The sequence below is a fragment of the Rhododendron vialii genome, chromosome 11a (assembly GCF_030253575.1).
Source record: "Rhododendron vialii isolate Sample 1 chromosome 11a, ASM3025357v1".
In the NCBI taxonomy this organism is placed as follows: Eukaryota; Viridiplantae; Streptophyta; class Magnoliopsida; order Ericales; family Ericaceae; genus Rhododendron; species Rhododendron vialii.
Window position 1 is genome coordinate 15,159,240 of NC_080567.1, and position 20,726 is coordinate 15,179,965.

At 35.1% G+C, this 20,726-nt stretch overlaps 1 protein-coding gene and 1 long non-coding RNA gene across 3 annotated transcripts; both read right to left on the reverse strand.

The window, feature by feature from the left end:
* Positions 1 to 1,250: 1,250 nt before the first annotated feature.
* On the reverse strand, positions 1,251 to 3,049 carry LOC131308602 (uncharacterized). The gene is made up of 2 exons (XR_009194502.1): positions 2,296 to 3,049; positions 1,251 to 1,537 (listed from the first exon to the last, which is right to left on the reverse strand). It is a non-coding gene; the product is annotated as an uncharacterized LOC131308602 (long non-coding RNA).
* Positions 3,050 to 10,796: 7,747 nt separating this feature from the next.
* Positions 10,797 to 13,548, reverse strand: LOC131308598 (replication protein A 70 kDa DNA-binding subunit D-like). 2 transcript variants are annotated; one of them, XR_009194501.1, is made up of 11 exons: positions 13,476 to 13,548; positions 13,145 to 13,393; positions 12,899 to 13,050; positions 12,545 to 12,818; positions 12,369 to 12,459; positions 12,169 to 12,293; positions 12,016 to 12,091; positions 11,795 to 11,924; positions 11,555 to 11,706; positions 11,337 to 11,457; positions 11,247 to 11,256 (listed from the first exon to the last, which is right to left on the reverse strand). XR_009194501.1 is itself a non-coding variant. In XM_058335558.1 (10 exons), the coding sequence occupies exons 1-10, from the start codon at positions 13,534 to 13,536 to the stop codon at positions 10,949 to 10,951; spliced, it is 1,356 nt and encodes a 451-aa protein (XP_058191541.1). In that variant the 5' UTR covers positions 13,537 to 13,548; the 3' UTR covers positions 10,797 to 10,948. The 2 variants fall into 2 exon arrangements, 1 of the variants encoding a protein (XP_058191541.1); XM_058335558.1 differs by lacking the exons at positions 11,555 to 11,706; positions 11,795 to 11,924 and adding an exon at positions 10,797 to 10,989 and having other exon boundaries at positions 11,091 to 11,256.
* Positions 13,549 to 20,726: the final 7,178 nt, after the last annotated feature.

The window sequence follows — 20,726 nt, forward strand, 5'->3', positions numbered from 1 at the left end:
AAAATGACAGCAATTTTCCACGGAGATGATTGACGTATATGCAAGAAAGTATCGAGATCACTCTCAATTGGATATGCCTGATTCCTTATTCATAAACTAAAATAAATCTCAAATAAAGATGTTTGAAATATTAAGGCCCACAAGGGAGAGCATTATACCTCGACATTTGAGGTCGAGCGTGAAGGAGAAACGTTTGTTCACTGGTAGAGCGTTATACCTCGTTATATAGGTGAGGTCGGCTTGATCTGGAATTGGGGAAAAGAATGGTGTAAAGATTGGATTTTTATGGTTGGGAGACTTGGCTTTCAATGGAATTGGGGAAGGGAAGAGGGAAAAGATGAGAATTTTATGGAGGTAGGATGGCTCGATATGGAATTGGGGGAAGAGAATGGGGTAAAGATTGGATTTGTATGTATTGTTGTGTGGGTGACTTTATAATGGGAGTAATTCAGAGAGAAAATCTTGTTTATAAATCAGGTGTAAAAAGTATTTAAGCTCAATCTCGGCCATTCTAAAGAGTTTTGGATGATCCGGAACAAAAGCAATCTTTGACCGGTAAGAAATTAAAAACATCCCTCAACCGTTGATTGCTGAAACGGAGGGCTAAGATTGTTCAACTCTGTAAAGAGCCGTCTCTCTAATTAAGATAGACATCAACGGTTAAAATTCATTGATACCACCGAGGCCAATGTTGACTGTTTCAAAAACCCTAATTTTTTTTTCTTTTTGGTGATGCTAGAAACTTCAATTAAATTTATATTTTGTATTAATGGAGTACTAGGAGTAGTATATTTCTTGGGGTTGGCGAATCACCAAATTGATTTTTGTCATGGCAGGAAAGCGGTGATTGACTCCCAACAATTTCATCCAATCTTTAATACTCCTATTAAATATCTTATTTATTTGAAATTTGCGAAAAGTGTTTTTATTATTAGATGAATTTTTTCGTTTTCATTCTAAAAAGATTATATTTGTTAATTTTACATTAATTTTTTTTCTAAAAAAAATAAAATGTACAAACTAAAAGACAAAAAATAACAAAATTAATTTGTTAGTTTTACATTTTTTTTTCTTGTATTCATTGCATGTTTTGAAATTTTTTTGTTATAATTTTATGAGTTTAAACACTTAGTCTCCATAGTTCAATAATGTCACGCCCCGCCTTGCAAATGGCACCCAATGTGGGCCCGAGTCGACCCGACCACGTGACATTCCACACCAAAAAAAAAAAACAAACCACACCTCACAACTTGTCAGAATAAACACCCAGCGGAAGACTTATCACCTTAACATAAAAATGAGTCGACGTATCGACCAACCAACCATGACCTCGCACAACTAAATCACAATATAGTTTTACAATACTTTAAAAATTCTACACTTCAACACATCCACCAACAACATATTTATAACTTATATAAATCAACTTTTTAGTTCACTACCTACAACCAACTCGCTTATCCACATCATCCGACGCTAGCCCAAACACTTCTCAACACGATGACCGGTAGTGGACCCACTCTACACAACCTGCTACCTGGCAGACCAAAAAGGAAAGCCAGAGTGTGTGAGATATAGAAATGCTCAACAAAATATAGCAACAACCGAATAAATAACAACCAAAATATAAATTCTCAACATATCTGAGATACTCAAATGTACGTAACAGGTATAATCACCACATCCTCCAAATACAACACAACAGTAATATCTAACAGCTAAAAGATAATCTCAACTTGTCAACAGTTTATCGAGAAATTAAGAGCAACACCGGGCACATAGCCAATAATTTAAGACATAAGCCTTTTGGCATTAAGCCAATCACCGGGCACATAGCCAATAATTTAAGGCATTAAGCCTTATGGCATTAAGCCAATCACCGGGCACACAGCCAATAGTTTAAGGCATAAAGCCATATGGCATAAAGCCAATCACCGGGCACACAGCCAATAATTTTAAGGCATGAAGCCAATCACTGGGCACTAAGCCAACAATCAAGTTCAATTCAATATAGAATAACATCTATGAATCAAACACATAACACAACCGAATCTCATGTCCCACACACCATGCTCCCAACCATTGTTATAAGCGATATGGCTTAAGACACTTATGCCTCACATGCAAACATTCCCAACCTATCATAAGATAAACAATAATAGTATGATACACACTCACCATTAAAGTAATATCTCATTAAAGATTACCATATTGAAGACTTACTACGATTAGCAAGATGTATACTCTCCACCACAGTAATATTTTATTGGGAAGAGCCATATCAGACACACTCACCTTGTATCGACCGAGGTACGCCAAACTTACAGTTTCGGAACCTCTCCAATTGATCGGCTTGTTACCTAACCACAAGCTAACCATATCAGTTTATTGAACGCTTAAACGTCAAAACTACCTCCTAACAATACTCTATAACACCAACAATAGATTAACAATACTTAACGCATACTAACATGTCTATCTCAAAGGTTTAGAATTGTCCCTAAACAAGTGTAACACTCAAACACCACATAACTCCTACATTTGGTTTGAAATCTATGACCAGCCTGTCGTATTCTGCCTATAACTTCTTATAGGGTTAAAACCAGATTATGAAACCACCACCATTAGAAAGTACACCTCCGGTACATGAATTTTGATATAAAATTTGTCCTAAACGGAGTCCGAATGACCAAGATACGCTCAAATGAAGTTACACATCTAAAGCAGAATTCACAGTTTTCAGCAGAACAGTTTGCGATCGAAAGCTCATTAAAAATCATATACTCAATATTTTCCAATAATACCAACACCAAAACATCACCAATTGATCAATGTTTAAGACTCATGAGAACCCATGTCCACCCAGCATGCTTAAACTTGAGGAATTTCATGACAAACACAAGCCAAAAGCTGTCCAGAATTTCAGAAGTACCAAAACCTGAACTTTAATTCAAAAACTGCTATAATCTAGAAAGAGCCACGACACAGCCCAAACATATTCAGAAAGATATACGAGTCTAGTTTTTGAATCAAGAAACGGTGCGTAAAACCGATACCCGAGCAAGAAGTTATGCCCGTTTTTCCAACACGTGTCTGTGCTGTCTGCACAGACGCGAATCAGACACCAGTTCGGTTCATGATTTTTATCTTTTTCCACATTGCTCAGAAAATTCTGAAAATTTTACAGCATAAACTAAACTCACAGAGGCATCTACAGTAAAATTATCAGAAAATAACATGATAGGAACGTCGATGAGAAAAATTCGTCAAAACAGGACAAATTATTAACTTGTTCAAACACAGTTATGCATGCTCATCATATACACGAATTTTCTGAAATAAAAACTCAATTTCAACCTCAAAAACCCTCTCCCATGGCTTCAATTCAGAGCATATTAGATGCAGAACAAAAACCTAGCATGAGAAATAGGAAATCCCAGCATTTAAGAAGATGAAAATTACCTAATTGAGCTTCAATCAACCTAACCCCAATTTCTTCTTCTTTTCCCCTTCTTCTTCCACGCTGCTCTCTCTCTCTCTCTCTCTCTCTCTCTCTAACGTAGAAATTAGAACTTCCTTTGGGTTTGTTTTTTGTTTTTTCTTTTTGTTTCAATGAATCACACACACACCTCACCAAACAAAACACACGGCACACATGCACCACACTTTGGAAGAAAATTGCACTTTAGCCCTTAAGTTATTAAATATAACATTTAAGCACCTCAAAGATAAATAGATGTTACAAATAATATTCAAGAGTTCGGAAGATTCGAGAATGTTCTGGAACATTTGAGAGTATTATAGAAAGGTATAGAATGTGGGAGAACCTAGAGTGATCGGAAGATTCATGAAGACTTCGGAAGGATCAAGCACATTCCGTAAATGTTCTAAATATATGTAGAGAATTCTAGAATGTTAGGGTAGATAAGAATATGGCATAAAAATCTAGAATGTTGTACACAAGTAGGGGTGTAAATTTGGTACAGTGGCCTGAGGCACGCCCGAGCCCGTTGACCTTTATCCCGGCCGAGGCCTGATGTTAGCCTGGCCCTAGGCCCTACCCGATCCCTATGGGTTAGGCTTGGATTAGAGGTTTTGAAGCCTGGCTCATTGGGCTACCCGATGAGCAAGCCCGAACATTTTAGCCCGAAAAAATCCCAATTCAAGCTCGATATTCCAGTAGGTCATATAACTCTATAAATACAACAAGTTTTTCAATTCTTTTTTCACAATTCTCGCTTCACACGTTCTTTCAGTGGTAGCTCCAGGAATTTGTAGTAGGGTTTTCAGAAATTACCTTGGCTCTACCAACTAATTTATTAACAATTAATATATGTACAAAATCTCATTTATTATAATTAGATATTATAATATTAATATAAATAGTGCGGTCAAAAAACATAACCTCTATTCTTAGAAAAACTAACTACAAGACAAAATGAGAACTTAAAAACATGTATTATATTTTTTAACAAAAACTTATTTTTTTTGAAAGTTGTCATATTGCGTAGTAGACAGTGTTTCGAGAATAGAGGAGGTAAAATTTTATAGTCCTAAATGAGTTCTCATATTTTGTGCAACATTTAACCAGCATAATAATCTACTAAAATCATTTTGAAAGAAATTGTAGCAAGTATTTTGGGTTGACCTTCTCGAAAATATGTTGTTCTTTAGGATGACATGATGAGATTTTCCAATCGTTGTCTTAAATTCAAAGGACTATTATTCAAGTTAATGGGGTTTTGCAATGAAGTTGAATTTTTTTAAAACTTTATCCGTAATTCTATAAGCTAACTAGACAAAAAAATAAAATAGCTATATATTGTCATGAATATAAAATTAACACATCTAAATCATTGACAATAAAGATGGAGAGAACACATAGCATAATAGTTACACTGATAAGTTTATGACCGAGTAGCAAAGATTTAATGGATCACAGGCACACCGGCGAACGCCACCCGAGAACCAAACCCAAAAAAAGGCAAGGAGCCAACCAAAACACAATATATTCTTGTTTTCATCTAACTTTTTCAAAAAATTTCATTATGACTGTGAGCTTTATTTTAGGTAATTAATGTGTTAGGTATTCAAATATGAATTATCTAGATTGATGGGCTGTAATTAAGTTGTGATTGAGTGTTCAATTGGTTTTGCGTTAGGTGTTCAATTCTTTTTTAGTTAGGTGTTCAAGAGTAAGACTATTAGAATTGGGAGTTTATTGACATTTGAGTTGGGTGTTCAAAGTATGGACTACCCTTTAATTTCTATATATGTATTATAACACAAAAAAGAAGAAGAAAAAAGGTGGTCATGTGACCATTGTGACATGGCTGTGGAGCCGCCACTGCGTTTCCATTGTAACTTTTTCAACACAAACGTTATCTTTAATGATCTTCAAATTTAAATGTGTCCATTTTAAAGCTCTCAAGTTTGTAAAACATTTGAATTTCCGAAAAAAAAGCTTGGATTTGGATTTGAAATTTTTTTTGAAAAATAGTAGGGATAATAAGTGGAGAGAGATAGAGAGAAAAATGTTGAAAGTATGAATAATCTAGGGGGAATCTAAGGGGTATTTTTTGAAAAATGCTTTTTGAAAAGCAAAGAGAACAAAACAGCTGCATTAAGTTCAAGCTCCAAAAGCTTTCTCTCATAATAGTTGCGAGAGCCAACTTTCATTTTACGTTCCCCTTTGTGTGACATGGTTCTATTTTGATTTTTAATTAATTGTTTTGTTACTAGTGTTGATAAAGAGCAATAATGTTATAGTAAAATGTGCTCAAAAAGCAATTTATCAACTCATTTTAATTATAAATATTTTAGAATGCGCCATTCATATTTTATTTAATTCGAAAGGAATATTTTGTTCAATATTTTTTCATACATTATTAATTTAATTATGTTAAATATATTGTCTTAAAGTCATGCAATCAATAAACACTTTTGTGTGATTCCATGTAGTAGCAAAAATCCTTTATTTTCAAGTAATTAAAATTAAAGTTATGCTCAAATATTATATTTACTTATAGATATGAAAGTTCTAAGAAAAAGACCCTAAATAGCCTGGGCTCGAGCCCAGGCCTTAAGCTCGGATGTATTAGGGCTAAAGGTTAGGCCTACGCCTACATTTTTGGGCTTCTTACTGGCTGGCCCCTTTTTATCACCTGCTTCCCGTCTGAGCCCACCTCCTCTCAACCATATTTCGCCTAACCCCTGTTCTAGACAAACTACCAAAAATATCCCTCTCGCTGGGACTCTCGTAATACGCGTCCACCTCTCCTATAATATGGGTCGCCATAATCCGATCTAACCCTCCGAACAACTCCCCACCGAAAACTGCAACCGCCGCCCACCCTCTTCCTCGCCGCCGCCGATCACTGTCTCCATTTCACTAACGACGCCGTTCTCGTCCCTCTCCTCGATTTTGAACACCACTGTTTAGAGTGAGCTATTATTTCTGTGGAAACATCTGAATAATCAACTGAAAACTTGATCTGTGCATTAGGAACTGACCACGTGTTCGTAGATCTAGTTGATGAACTCGTAATGGAAAATCTGGCAACTGAAAACTTGTATTTGCCGGGATCGTCGGCGGCAAATACAAGCTCGAGTGCAAGATCGGTAGCGGATCATTCGGAGAAATCCACCTCGGTAAGTTCTTATTCGTAAATAGATATAAATATATACATATATTTGTTTCTTTTTCTTAATTAATCTGATTGTGATTATTGTTGCGTTTTTTGAATCTTATTTTGTAGCTACGCACGTCGATACGTTAGAGATTGTTGCTGATAGGTGCGTAAATATGCCTATTTACGCCCCCTAATTTAGTTCGTTATGTCTTTTTAATACACTACTTGGGATTTGATACTCGTTTTTCGTGTTTTAGAACCTACGGAGTTGTTGGATGGCATTTGGAGTTAAATGGAGAATTTTATACGGTGCCGATGAAATTAATCAAGAGATAGGACCAAGTTTAGATGAACGAAGGAGGGGAGCACCTAATCAAATTCCTACATGATGGATATTTGGAACATAATAATGAGATGGAATAATTTCCACGTATTGCTAGTGAAAGGCCATTTGGGTATTTGAATTAAAAGAAACAAATGGGCCAACAAACCTTTGTATGCGCATATATGACGGCCCAGTGAATCCCTTTTACTGGTCGAAGAGGTTTACAGCAACAAATATAAAAGGAAGCAAGGGTTCGGTTTTGAGAGATCTGATTCCCACGCAGCAACAGGCCATGGCGGTGGCCACGACTTCGCACAGCACTACATGATCGGCTAAACGCTCCGGCTAGGGTGACGAGGATGCTTCTCCAAGTAATATGATTGTTCAGATTTCTAGGGATTTTATTTAACTATTAATTGTATGACTTTGGATGATTCATAATTACTATTTTCCCGATTTTACTTTTGAGTTTGTATCCATGGTTTCAAACACTGTCATACAATGGTTTTGAATGTTCCGAGATAGGCTTTGAGATAGACTATACGATGTGAGATAGGTCGTGCCGTGGTTAAATCCAATGAGACGATCCGTGCCATGTTGAGATAGCCTATACGGAGTACGAATCTTGATTTTATTTTTGGGAATTATTGATAGGAATTGCTACCCTACGGTGATATGGTTGAATGTTGAATATGAACCATAGGTTTCGAAACAATTGTGTTACAAGGGGAGACTGAATCGAAAACCCTAGTCCCTTCTCTAATCAGTTTACAACTCCTTTAATCTACTTTCTAGTTTAGTTTTAGTTTAATCAAATCAAATCAACTCAAATCCAAACCTTTTCCTTTCATAATTAAATTAGAAATCAATTGAACGTATTGTGTAACGACCCGGATTTTTGACCCAATTTTTTTTAATACAAATTTATATTTTTAAATTTCTAATTCAATAATTAATTAAATTGAATAATTAAAATATATTATTATGTGTGCAATTGATATTATTTGCATTATTGTATAAGATATGTATTTAAACTTTAGATATACAAGAAATCAGTGATTCATATTCATCTCTTATCTTTCCTATCTAAACCCTAAGTAGAACTCTATTCAAACTAACTCTCCACTTCTCTATCTCTCATCCTATACATAAAAGCGTCCAGATACATTCTCACCATGTACATACATGCGTCCACATACATTAGAATTGAAAACTCCCCCCAAATGTGGCACTTGTCCCCCATCTTTTTATCATTATCAGTATCACTTTTTTTCCTCATTCCACCACTTCTACACTTATCATCTCACATTCTCACTACCTTATTCTCTCTCATTATACATACCCACATAATCCAAAAATTGAACACCAGTATATTATTTTATTCTCAATTATATTGTTGAGTCTAGAATAGAGAGAGAAAGAGAGAGAGAGAGAGAGAGTTGTGAGTTTCGCGGATACACCGCTGCTACGGGCCCTGTTGGAGTGCCACCGGACGCTGCCTCGAGATTTCAGAACCACCATGGCGATCTACGAACACCATACAACACTTATCCGGACTTAGAATCGCGTTTGAGGTAGTTTTCCGGAAACCGAAAACCTTTATCTGCATTTTAATGGAGTTACTTAGATTTAAAGTTTATTGAAGATGATGATCTGCTGTTAAATTGTTAATTTATTTTTAGTCCTGTTTATATTAAAATTTAGTCTGGTTGTGCTGGAATGATTAGTGTTATACCCTGTGAAAATTTATGATCGTTTAACAAAAGTTTGATTGTGAAATTATTATTGATGTTGCATTGTTAATTTGTATTTGAATGGACGTTTACGTGGTTAATAAATTATTGGAGTAGATAAATATTTATGAAACATTAACAAGAATATTTTATAAGTAAAACTTTATTTAGATTGTAAACAAGAAATATTTTAGATTATATATTAGTTAATCTTTAACTCTAATAAATATTGACTAAAATAGCCTCGCATAATTTTGTTGTTATAAAAATCTCATATTAATATTTAATATAGTTAGTAAATGCTAAATTTAGAAATAAGTATTTTTCAATAAAAAAATTAGTTTGTAAAATCTATAAATAATATGAGAGTTAAAGAAAATATTTAAATAGTAAAAATGTTTTATAAAATTTCTAAATGAGAGAAATAGACTTAATTTTAAGTGTAATAATTAATTATTTAATTGAATATTATTTTGTTACTCACATGATTAATTCTATGGTAGGATAAATTTTATTGCATGGTTATGTGTTGTTAGCATGTTAGTACTTTTAGTTGAAATGTTGAACTGTGTGGTATTTTGTTGTGATTGTAGATTGAACAAATAGGTTCCCGGGGTGGTTACGAGTAGTGAATCATGTAGACGATGATAAGTAAATGGAAAATGGTAAAGTGTTGGAAGTGTAATTGTGTGGATTGTGATTTGAGCCATGGTGATGGCAAGGGTAACCTATGGGGCCCTGTGTTGAAATGGGTTACCTGAGGGGCCCGGTGTTGTGACACTAACGTATGATACGTCATGGGAAGTTTCTCTTCGAGGAAGAGAATGGGTCCCATGAGACGGTTATAGTTAGTGAGTCGCTAATGTATGATACGTCATGGGAAGTTTCTCTTCGAGGAAGAGAATGGGTCCCATGAGACGGTTATAGTTAGTGAGACGTTAATGTATGATACGTCATGGAAAGTTTCTCTTGGAGAAAGAGAATGGGTCCCATGAGACGGTTATAGTTAGCGTGGGGTAGTGGATGTCCGATCCTAATGTACGATACGTCATGGGATGACTCAATCCTCTTGTTATGGTCTTAAGTGAGAACATACTCGGTACATAACTTAGATGCGCTCACCTAGGACCCTGGTGCAGGACAAGCAGGAGGAAGGGTGGACCCATGAGACGATTGTAGTTAGTGGATGTGGGAGGAAAGGATCTCGCGGAGAGAATCCTTAGATTACATGTAAGATGATGGATAGTAAAGAAAAAGACGATGTGTTATTATTTTGTACCTTCGGTGTGTTATGAATTATTATATTGTTGATCTGCATATTGTGGTATTGGGTTTTAGGATTTCTACTTTGTGAATTATCACTCAGGATACGTTTGTATCCTGGCAAATCGTTTGCTTCGGCGTTCAATTTGCCAGAGTGTGCAGGATTCCACAGTGGAGCAGTTGATACAGGTGGGACCCCTTGAACGGAGTCTTGGCCAACATTGCTTGAAATTTCGTATCAAAACTAGAGTCGCTCTGGAGTTGCTTTTGTTACATAGATTTTTGTATTATTTTGAGATTGTAATTTTTGTATAAGGATAAATAGGGGCCTAATATTTTGTAAAATTCAGTGTATTTTAGGGTTAATGCTTCCGAAATTCCTTGGAAAATCGGGGCGTTACATATTGCAACTTAGCTTTTTACTCTCCGTGGACGATCTTGGACTTGACCGCTATTCTTCAAAATATTAGTTAATTCCCTGTTTTATAAATTATATTTTTGGTACGAAAACGACAGACCAAATTTTTGCGCCGTTGCGGGGGAGTTAAAACACGGTTGCGTATTTTCAATTTGTTTTTAGTTTGATTCTTAGTTATATATATATATATACTAGCGAATGCCCGTGCCTGAAGGCACGGCTCGAACATTTAGCACATGCAAATAAATATTGAACACATTCAACCAACTAAAACACATAGAACAAACTCCTTATATGTTTATTGGCACTAAAAGAGTGACCATTTTAAGTTATAGACCGATGTCGTGATCTTAAAATTATGTTTCAATTTTTTTTACTCAATCTGCACAATTTAAAGTATTGTTTCATAACAAAATCGGTAGAAGCAAAGTAAATTCATATAAAATAAAATAAGCAAAGCATAGGTAAAATTTGTTGAAAATTCATAAATCACGCAACACGCGTAATAAAAATCCAATAAAGTTAAATTGACTAAAATGTTATTGGACCATTCCACAATGCTTTAACAACGATGTTTTCACGATAATCTCATTGGTTCTTTGCCAGTCCTCGACATTTCTGCACAAAGAATATCGAGAATTATTAGATTTATCATAATTTATAAACCAATTTATGTAGAATTTAGGTGTGACAATGGAAAGAGAAGAACAACTTAGTACCTTTGGAAATGTGCAAACATTCTTCTGACCAATCAACTTTTAACACGAAGGTTACCACAGAGGCACAATGTTCATGGTACATAAGTTGTGGAGCAGGAATAATAAACACATACGCACGTCCATAAAATTGCTCAAGATATTTTTTAAGTATCTGCACTCCATTTTCCTGACAAAACATCTATATTATAAAGTATAGCTATATTTTATAGACAGAGCATCACATTAATTTTTTTTTTTTGCCTTTACCTTTAACATTAACTTCTTCAAATCGGATGGTACACATCGCAAGATAAATTCCGCCCTTGTGTCCTTCACCAAGAGCTCCATTGAGCCAGTGGAGTCTTTCACAACCATCTTTACATTATACCTAAAATGTATTACAAATAAATTGTAGGTATAAGTTGACTTTAAAAAAAACGCATAAAATGCATGATTGAGTTGAAATACTATTATTTTAAAAAAACCTGGCTGCTATTTCCACATCTTCTCCGCATTGACTACAGACAAACTAACCGTACTGATTTTCAACTTCCCTAAAGCACGTCTTGCATTTATAAATCCATATGTGTTCTTCATATATTTTCTCAATGCGGCCTAATATGCGATAATGTTGCACCTATGGAAAAAAATTCACAAATTCCAACTGAATTTCTATATAATGGGAAGAAAATATTAACCATTTTTCGAATATGAAGAAATCTTACATTGGGCATGGACACAAATTGTTTTATTTGAACTCTCTTAGCATTTGATATTATTAGCGCCTGTGGAATTGAGAATCCACATGTGCGATTCCATGCTACCAACCTTTGTGCATCTTTGTTATCGTTAAACCTAGATTAGCACGTAATTTGTTTAGAACAATTAAGCGAATAAATAATATCCATCTCGATCTATAAACAATTTCCCATTTTTCTCAACTTACCATTTAGGAATGTCATCAGTACGAAATGAGTGGTTCACATATAGTTTGCTCTTCATGCAAGTGGTAAGGTACGGACCTAGAAGATAAAATATTTAAATTATTAGATTAGGTTTATGGGAAAAAAATGTTTAAAAAGGTTGAGAGTAGTATTACCGTCAAAGTCTTCGACCTTCATTCCCGTAGCAAATAAAATATTATTACTATTCAGATCATCAAGCATACGCGTCCCTTCTCTTGTTGCTATTTCATTCCATAAAGAAAGCCGAACAAACGTCATACTGTTTTTGAAATAGAAAACAAAGATTAACTTCAAATTGTATGAATATATGTTATGGAAAAATAAGTCACTATACCTTGGGTCAAGTAACACCACATCTCTAACCCTAGAATTTCGTTTTCCAGCAATTCGACATTCTGTGACGTTAACAACCAATCCAACCACATCTGCATAATAAATAAAAAGAGATATTAAAAAAATCTATGTAATATATTGAAGTCAAAAATTAGTGGACGACATCTAGGAACGTACCTATCAATTGCTCATACTTGTTGGTGAAATGGTGGATGTCTCGTAATTTTATACTGAAATCCCAATGAAGAGGGATTCTATCACATTTGAACACGTAGTGTTCTACCCTTGTGTCATCAGTGAAAGACATCTTGTAGCAGTACGGGACTAATTTAAACTTTTCATCAGCTTCCATAATCTCCACAGATTTTAAAAAGTAGACCCTACCCTCGTAAAGATGTTCTTTAAAGTAGGCTACTTCTTCGGGCCATACAATGGCCTCCATGGCATGACCCTGTAATTTGAAAAAAAAAAATTACACACATGCAATTATGATATTTAATAATCATTAATTTTGTTTGGAAAATTGTTTACCTGTTCATCAAGTAAGATCAATCTAAGCGTCACGGAAGGTAGAAGCGGATTAGTCACTTCTACCATCCTTACCAATCGAGCTTTTACTCTCCATAAATATCCATTTTGACATAAATCAGTAAAATAAGGATAAGGGACGTCCATTATATCACCTATATGAGAATTAAAGATTTAACAAAGTATATAAGATAAATCGATTCATATCTATATAAAGCTCAAACTCCAACACAAATTAGGAGTGCTTACCAGTTGTGCAGTTCACATGTACATTTGACACTTCAATTACGCTTTTTGCATCCCCTTGATGTTGGACTACTTCAAACTTCTTTTGATTATTTTGGTTGGCTAAGTATATTTCAAGATTTTTAAAAATAAAAGCTACTGCATGCATACCATTAGGTAGGTTGAATTCAACATTTATCTCTTCATTTGGTTCTTGAGCATTGTCATGCAAGCCAACCATTTCAGACACATGTGACACCTTTATTGTTTCATCTATATTATATAAATAAGAAACTCTTTTATGTTAGCAAACTGAAAACCGCAATTTATAAGATTTACACATATATTCGTTCACCCTTTGGTGGGCCTGCTTCTCTATTCTGCTCTTCCATTGGTACTTGAGCATCCACATGCATCTCAACTCTTTCAGCCACTGGAATCATATTACTATCATTCTCACATTTTATCATGTAAACGGGACACACTAAACTCGATCATTACACTAAACGCATACCAAACTCGTGAGCACTCTCATGCAGGTGGCTTATTCCTTCATCTGTACATATAAACAAACGAAAAAGAAAGTATGTATTGTTAGAATACTAAAAAGTGCAGTTTAGACTACAGTCAAGTTTTTCAAATTTAGTATTTGTAATTAGAAGTCTTATCAATTGGTGGGTCAATTTCCATGTTTTGATCTTCAACAAATGCATGAGCATCCTCATTCGTCTCGACTATGCTCACTGGTAGCATTTTATTGTCACAAATTATCATGTAAACGGGAAACAAAAGCTCAACTGCAAATTAATATAAATGCATACCATTTTTTTCTTTATCTTCTTTGCGAGCACTCTCATGCCGACAAATGCTTCCTTCATCTATATATGTAAACAAAAGAAAGTCAGTATTGTTAGTGGAGTAAAAAACGCAGTTTAGAAGTCTTACCATTTGGTGGTTCGATTTGCATATTTGGCTCTTCAACTGGGTCAATTTGCATATTAATTTCATTTGCATTACTCATCCTGCAAACGGGACACCAAAAAAATGAAGATGGGTAACTACATTATTAGAAAAAAAAGAAGATTGACATAACTGTGTTCGTCCTTCTAAATAAAAAAATTTATGATCAAAACAAAGATTAAAAAGAAAACCCTCCAAGAAAAGAAAAAAAAACAGTAGTAGCACCTCGAATTTAAGCTCGACGCAAAATTTCTCTAAATTTTGATTGATGAACCAACAATATATGCGCAAAAAAAAAAGAGAAAAAGAAGAGAAGGGCTATTATATTTGCTGATTGAATTTAAGTCAAGAATATGTTTGCCTTTGTTGCACTATTCAGTGAAAGGTAGGGGTAGTGGGCTTTTTCGCTAAATTAGCCACTAATTTTGTATTTGGGGCTGTATTCATGGCTAGTGAAAGTTACCCACAATCATAAAGATAGTGTTAATTAAAAAAAAGTATTATGTGTGAAGCTGATTAAAGTGGGAATCAAGACTATTATGAGTCGGGTTTTTGCCACTTATATTGATAATCAAAATTCAGTCAAGTTAAACAACATACAGAGAAAACTACAACCAAAAAGGAGGGAAAATGTCTAGGAGAGGTTTTCGATACAGTTAAGGCCCCGTTCTGTATGCCGATGCCACAACGTGAGTGTGTCTAGTGCATGCCCATACTTGAAGGCACGACTCGAATGCGCAAATTTTTAAGAGGTAGAGAGGGAGAGTGAGAGAGGGGGAGAGAGAGGAAACAAAACCTGGTAATCTGCTGGAAAAGAGGAAAATGGTTAACTTGCTGGAGAAAAATGGTTAATCTGTTGGAGAAGAGGAAAATTGTTAATTTGCTTGAGTTTGTGTTTTGAAGGAGGAAAATGGTTAATCTATTGGAGAAGAGGAAGAGATCGAAGAAAGGAACTCGTATATTTGGGAAACGTAAATCATGCTATTAGATTGGAAATCATGGGATTTAGATTAAGAGTCATATTAGGATTAGGGAATGAAACTGATTAGGGAAATAAGGAAACAGAATTAGTTTGAAATTAAGATTTTTGATTTTAAGAGTTTAAATGATATAATTATTCATGTTGAAATCAATCAATTAAGTCCTATAATTATTTCATTCCCATGCTTTCATTTGATGACCAATCCATTGCCGTTTCCAAAATTCTATAATCAATCAATGAAATACATATACAGCTAATTGCCGTTTCCAAAATCCCGCACGTGGGAATACCCAAAATCGTTGTATCATTCTTTGTATCATACAACTAATTGCTGTTTACATATATAGAAGGGAGGAATTATATTTGTATCATCCTTTCCAAATATATCGTTAGCCCTCCTACCATGTAATCTTAGCCGTCGGAAAAATGTGTACCGATCCTAGGGTCCAAAATATAAGAGAAAATAGATGATAAAAGATGCCAAAGCAAAAAAAGGTAAAAAATGGTAGAGGAAAAAATATGCCAGAGGAAAAATCATAACAAAACAAACACATCAAACCAAAGGCAAAAACTAACCATCTGTTAGTTCCCACATTACGGTGCCATAACAATAGCCGAAGTAGGTCAATTTTCTTCTAATACTAATAGCGTACTTCTTCCCCTAGGATCAACAACAGGAGATTAGGGCATTCTAGCTCACGGGCCATTTCAAAAATTAATGGGACCACTCATCACTTTCCCTATTTTTTCAATACGTGTGACGCAAACTCAGGCATGCATAGCATCAAAACATCAAGAATGGTATTCCGTTTATGTGCAGAGCCTTAATCTACTTTACCAGGAAATGATGAATTGATAAATTGATGTGGTACTGAAAACATGAGTTAATACCAACCAATCTCGTCTCATAAATATAAGGATGAGAAAATTAGAAAAAACGCAGAAAATCTAAAGGCACGGCTAGAACATATGTGATTAAAAAGAAAACCATCCAATCCAAAAAAAAAAAAAACATTAATAATACCTCGAATTTAAGCTCGATACAGAATTTCTCTAAATATATTTTTGCTGATCTTTCCTGCAGTAAAATATTAAAAAGTAAGAGGAAGGTAGAAGAAAACAACAAAGTTAGAATTAACGTAAAAGATCCAAGGTTGACAAAAAAATAAAAACTATTCCCTCACACTCATATTTTTTCTCCCAATTTTTGGTAAAACTAACCCAATATGTGTAAAAATTGTTCAAGAAAAAGATCGAACTTGCATGAGTTTTGAAAAAAATCCTTCAATGTTTGAATCCCTTGCATGAGAATTGAAAAAAATCGTTCAAGAAACTCCAAATTTTCGGCAAAAGAAATGCAATATGAGTAAAAATTATTCAAGAAAAAAAATCGATCTTGCATGAGAACTGAAAAAAATCCTTCGATGTTTGAATCCATTGCTTGAGAACTGAGAAAAATCGTTCAAGAAATCGAACTTACCTCACTATCGGAAATGGTCGTTCAGAAGTTAAAAAACGTGGAAAAACGTATGCCTGTGGAAAAAATCGTGTGTTGGTTTCCACGTATGCTTGTGTAAAATCGTTTGTTGGAAAATCGTTCAAGCAGCAGGTTGTCTACTAATCGTTCGTTCGGAAAGTAGTTTGTGAAAGCAATTAAATCGATCTTGCATGAGAAGTGAAGGTTTATTCGGCTAGGTAAATTGCAGGTTTCCTTTCCTTTAGTTTGGAAAATTTGGTAATGGTGGCAATATTATTTCCCGAAATCACCGGGAATGAATCACCCAAAATCTCACATTTCTTATAGATTTCCACTTATGATTCAAATCAAATTATGGCTAGGTTAATAGAAGTTTAAATCAAATCTTAAATCTTATGCGATAATCCCACCCACCCAAAATCTCGGCATCGAGCAATACGTGATTGGGATTATAAAGGAATCTTAAATCTGTCGGCTAGGTTATAATTCCGAAATTGTGGCCATTTAGTAGTAATCAAAAACCAAACCGAAATTGTGGCCATTTAGAAGTAATTTTTTTTCCAAATTTATCCCTCGGGTTTGTACACTGTAATCTCAGCAGTTGAAAAAATGTGTACCGATCCTAAGGTCAAAAATATAGGAGACAATTTAGGGGATTCAAAAACCACCCTGTCATATTATATATATATATATTCTTTCCCGTATTAGTTTTCTTTTTGAAGGCTCTTAACTTTATGCTGGACAAATTTAAAGCTAGCAACTACTTGGTGTTAGAGTAAGTTCGGTGAGGTAACTGATTTTATGCCTAGCATTGTGAGTTTTGTTTTCTTGTCTCAGTATAGTAGCTTGCACTAAGAGTTTTTTTTTCCCCACATTAAAAAAACCAAAAAGAGAAAAAAAAAAAAAAAACAAAATGGCTCGGTACAGCTCGGGACCCGAGATGATAAAATTGCTTCCCAATTTTTATGGTTTTTCTGATGAAAACCCGTACTTGCATATTCAGCAATTTGAAGAGCGTTGTGCTACTTTGTCCAACCTAGACATTGAAGCGGTTAAGATTCAATTTTTCGAGCATTCTTTGCAATATGAGGCTGCGGGCTGGTTTTTCAATTTGAAGTCAGCACCTAAGACAAAATGGCAAGAGGTGAAAAAGTTATTTTTGGAAAAGTTCTCCTCAGTCCATGAGATGGTGCATAAGATTTTTCTTCGAAAACAAGAAATTGTACATTTTACTCAAATCGAAGAAGAGTCTTATTTGCATTATTGGGAAAGATATAACGATTTGCTATCCTCTTTTCCATGCAATGGCTTTGAATTTTGGCGCATTATAGAATATTTTTATGAGGGCATGAATTGTAAAACGCGTCAGTTTGTAGACATGATGTGCCATGGTGAATTTTTTGATAGAGCTGATGAAAAGGGTTGGGCTTATTATAATGAACTTGCTGAAATGAATGCAAAATTTTGGGATTGCAGTAAGAATGTTGATGATGTCAATTTTCATATTAGGAAAGAAGAGCAAATAGAGTCAATTGTCGCTGGTGAAGGGGTTGAGTTGGGTTTGGAGAAAGTCTTGGGAGTGTGACTGGAGTAATGAACTTAATACCCAAAGTTTTTCTCAAGAGGATTCTACTTGCATATCTGTTACACCTTTTCATTCAAAAACTCTGGAGGACTCGATACCAATACTTGTCAAAAGTCCAGTTGAACTTGAAAATCACGCCCACTCAGTGGTAGATTATGCCACCCCTCCTATTAAGCCTCCTCTATTACTGGATTTTCATAGAGTTAAACTAATTGATTTTTTCGGTGTTAATAATTTTAATACGATTTTTCCTCTATTTTTAGTGGACATTGTCAACCACCTTAAATTTCGGAAACACCGTAAGCAATTGCAATACTCAAAGTACTTGATCATGTGGCACGGTCGAGTTCAGTTTTTAAAAGAGAGCTCGAAAGGGGGTGTGGTGTTTATATTTGTAACTCTTCATGGTGTGGTGGAGTTCCAAATCCATGTGAGCGTGGTTCACTTTTCGTAGATTATTTTAGGTAGTTTTATTTTATTTAAATATTTTTCTTTTTCTTCTTAGGTAGTTTTTTTTTTCTCTCTTATTCTCTACTTTTCCTTTCTATTAGTATTTTTTTTTGTTTGGTGGGACTAACTTTGCGCAGGTACTCTGCTTCAAGTTGGGGGATGACTCCTCCCTATCTTTTGCCTTGCCTTTTGTTTGTCCTACGCGAGGTGATATTTCTCCTTTCTTTCTCCGACTTGTCTTTTATTTTTCTATGCTTGAACCGTCACTGAGGACAGTGTCGTTTTAAGTTGGGGGATGGATCACTTTGCTCATTATCTTCAAAAAAAAAAAAAAAACTCATTATCTTTTTACAAAAAAAAATTCAAAAATATTTGTTGGATCCTGTTTACTTGAGCCTTGGAGATTATAATGTTTACTTGTTGGTTGCTAGTGTTGAGAATTGTTGGGCATTACTTGGATATTTATGTTGCATGATAGTTCTCTTTGCTAGCTTGGCGATAGGAATTTATCTTGGCATAGGCTCTTAGCATCTTTGCACTGCACTTTTCTTGGACCTTGTCTGCTTGTGAGTTGTAACTTGAATGCTTTCAATGGCTAGATTAGTGGAGACTTATGCCCATGTGAGCTTTAGTGCCTTACTTTCCTTTGGAGTGGTGTCACATAAACTCGTTGTTTGTCGTAAAAAAAGAAGAAGAAGAAGCCTAATTGTTATCGATCTCATTATCGTCAAGTATTGAGACTTAATGCATTGCCTATGGTTTCTTCTTTTGGGATTGGAAAGTCACATGGTTGTGTTGCCCCTAGGAGAGGATAGTAGGCCATTTTTGTTGCTTTGAGCCGGTTCGTTTCTTTTTCTTAAATACTTATCTTTGTAAGCCACATTGAGCCTCTTGCATGAGCCTTTTTCTTGTTAAGCTTCACCAACCATATTGTGTCTTGAGAATGGCAAGTTAATCATGTGAAGGTTAATTTTTGAAGAGAATGGAGTGTATTTGAGAACGATGTGTTTGAATTGTGGTGTGTTCTTCCACATGGCTAAAAAAAATGAGAAAATTGCAAAAAATAAGAGAAAGAACTTGAATGAAAAATGGGAAGATACCAATACTTGTTGCAAGAAAGAAACGTGTGAACTTCATTGTGGAATTGTGTGAAGGGTGAAAAATTAGAGAGATGTAGCGGAGTTGAAAAGAATGAAAGGAGGGTGCACATTATTACTTGCCCTATGTTGTTTTGGCCTATTCTCAGACGCTTGTGTATGATTAATCCCAGCTTTTGAAGCACTTTTCCTTACCCAACGTTATAACCGAATAAAAGTCCTACTTGATCTTAGGGGCAATGGGTTGTGGATTGATGGATAGAAAGTCTTTAATGCTTGACATTCCTTTCAGGAGATTGTGTGTCTACTTTGAAGGTTAATACGCCTATTTACGCCCCCTAATTTAGATTCGTTATGTCTTGTTAATGCACTACTTGGGATTTGATACTCGTTTTTCGTGTTTTAGAACCTACGGAGTTGTTGGATGGCATTTGGAGTTAAATGGAGAATTTTATACGGTGCCGATCAAATTAATCAAGAGATAGGACCAAGTTTAGATGAACGAAGGAGAGGAGCACCTAATCAAATTCCTACATGATGGATATTTGGAACATAATAATGAGATGGAATAATTTCCACGTATTGCTAGTGAAAGGCCATTTGGGTATTTGAATTAAAGAAACAAATGGGCCAACAAGCCTTTGTACGCGCATATATGACGGCCCAGTGAATCCCTTTTACTGGTCGAAGAGGTTTACAGCAACAAATATAAAAGGAAGCAAGGGTTCTGTTTTGAGAGATCTGATTCCCACGCAGCAACAGGCCATGGCGGTGGCCACGACTTCGCACAACACTACATGATCGGCTAAACGCTCCGGCTAGGGTGACGAGGATGCTTCTCCAAGTAATATGTTTTTTTTTTGGTAAAGAGAGATTTTATTACCAAAAAGGAAACAAGAAACACAAAAACTTAGGGGCATACCCCCATCAAAAAACAAACAGTCCATCAAGAACTGGAGACAAAAAAACAGAAACAAATACAAAGAAACAGGCCTAACTACTTCTAGCTACAAAATTTTCTCAGAGATGTTCCAACCTCTACACAAAGCTCTATT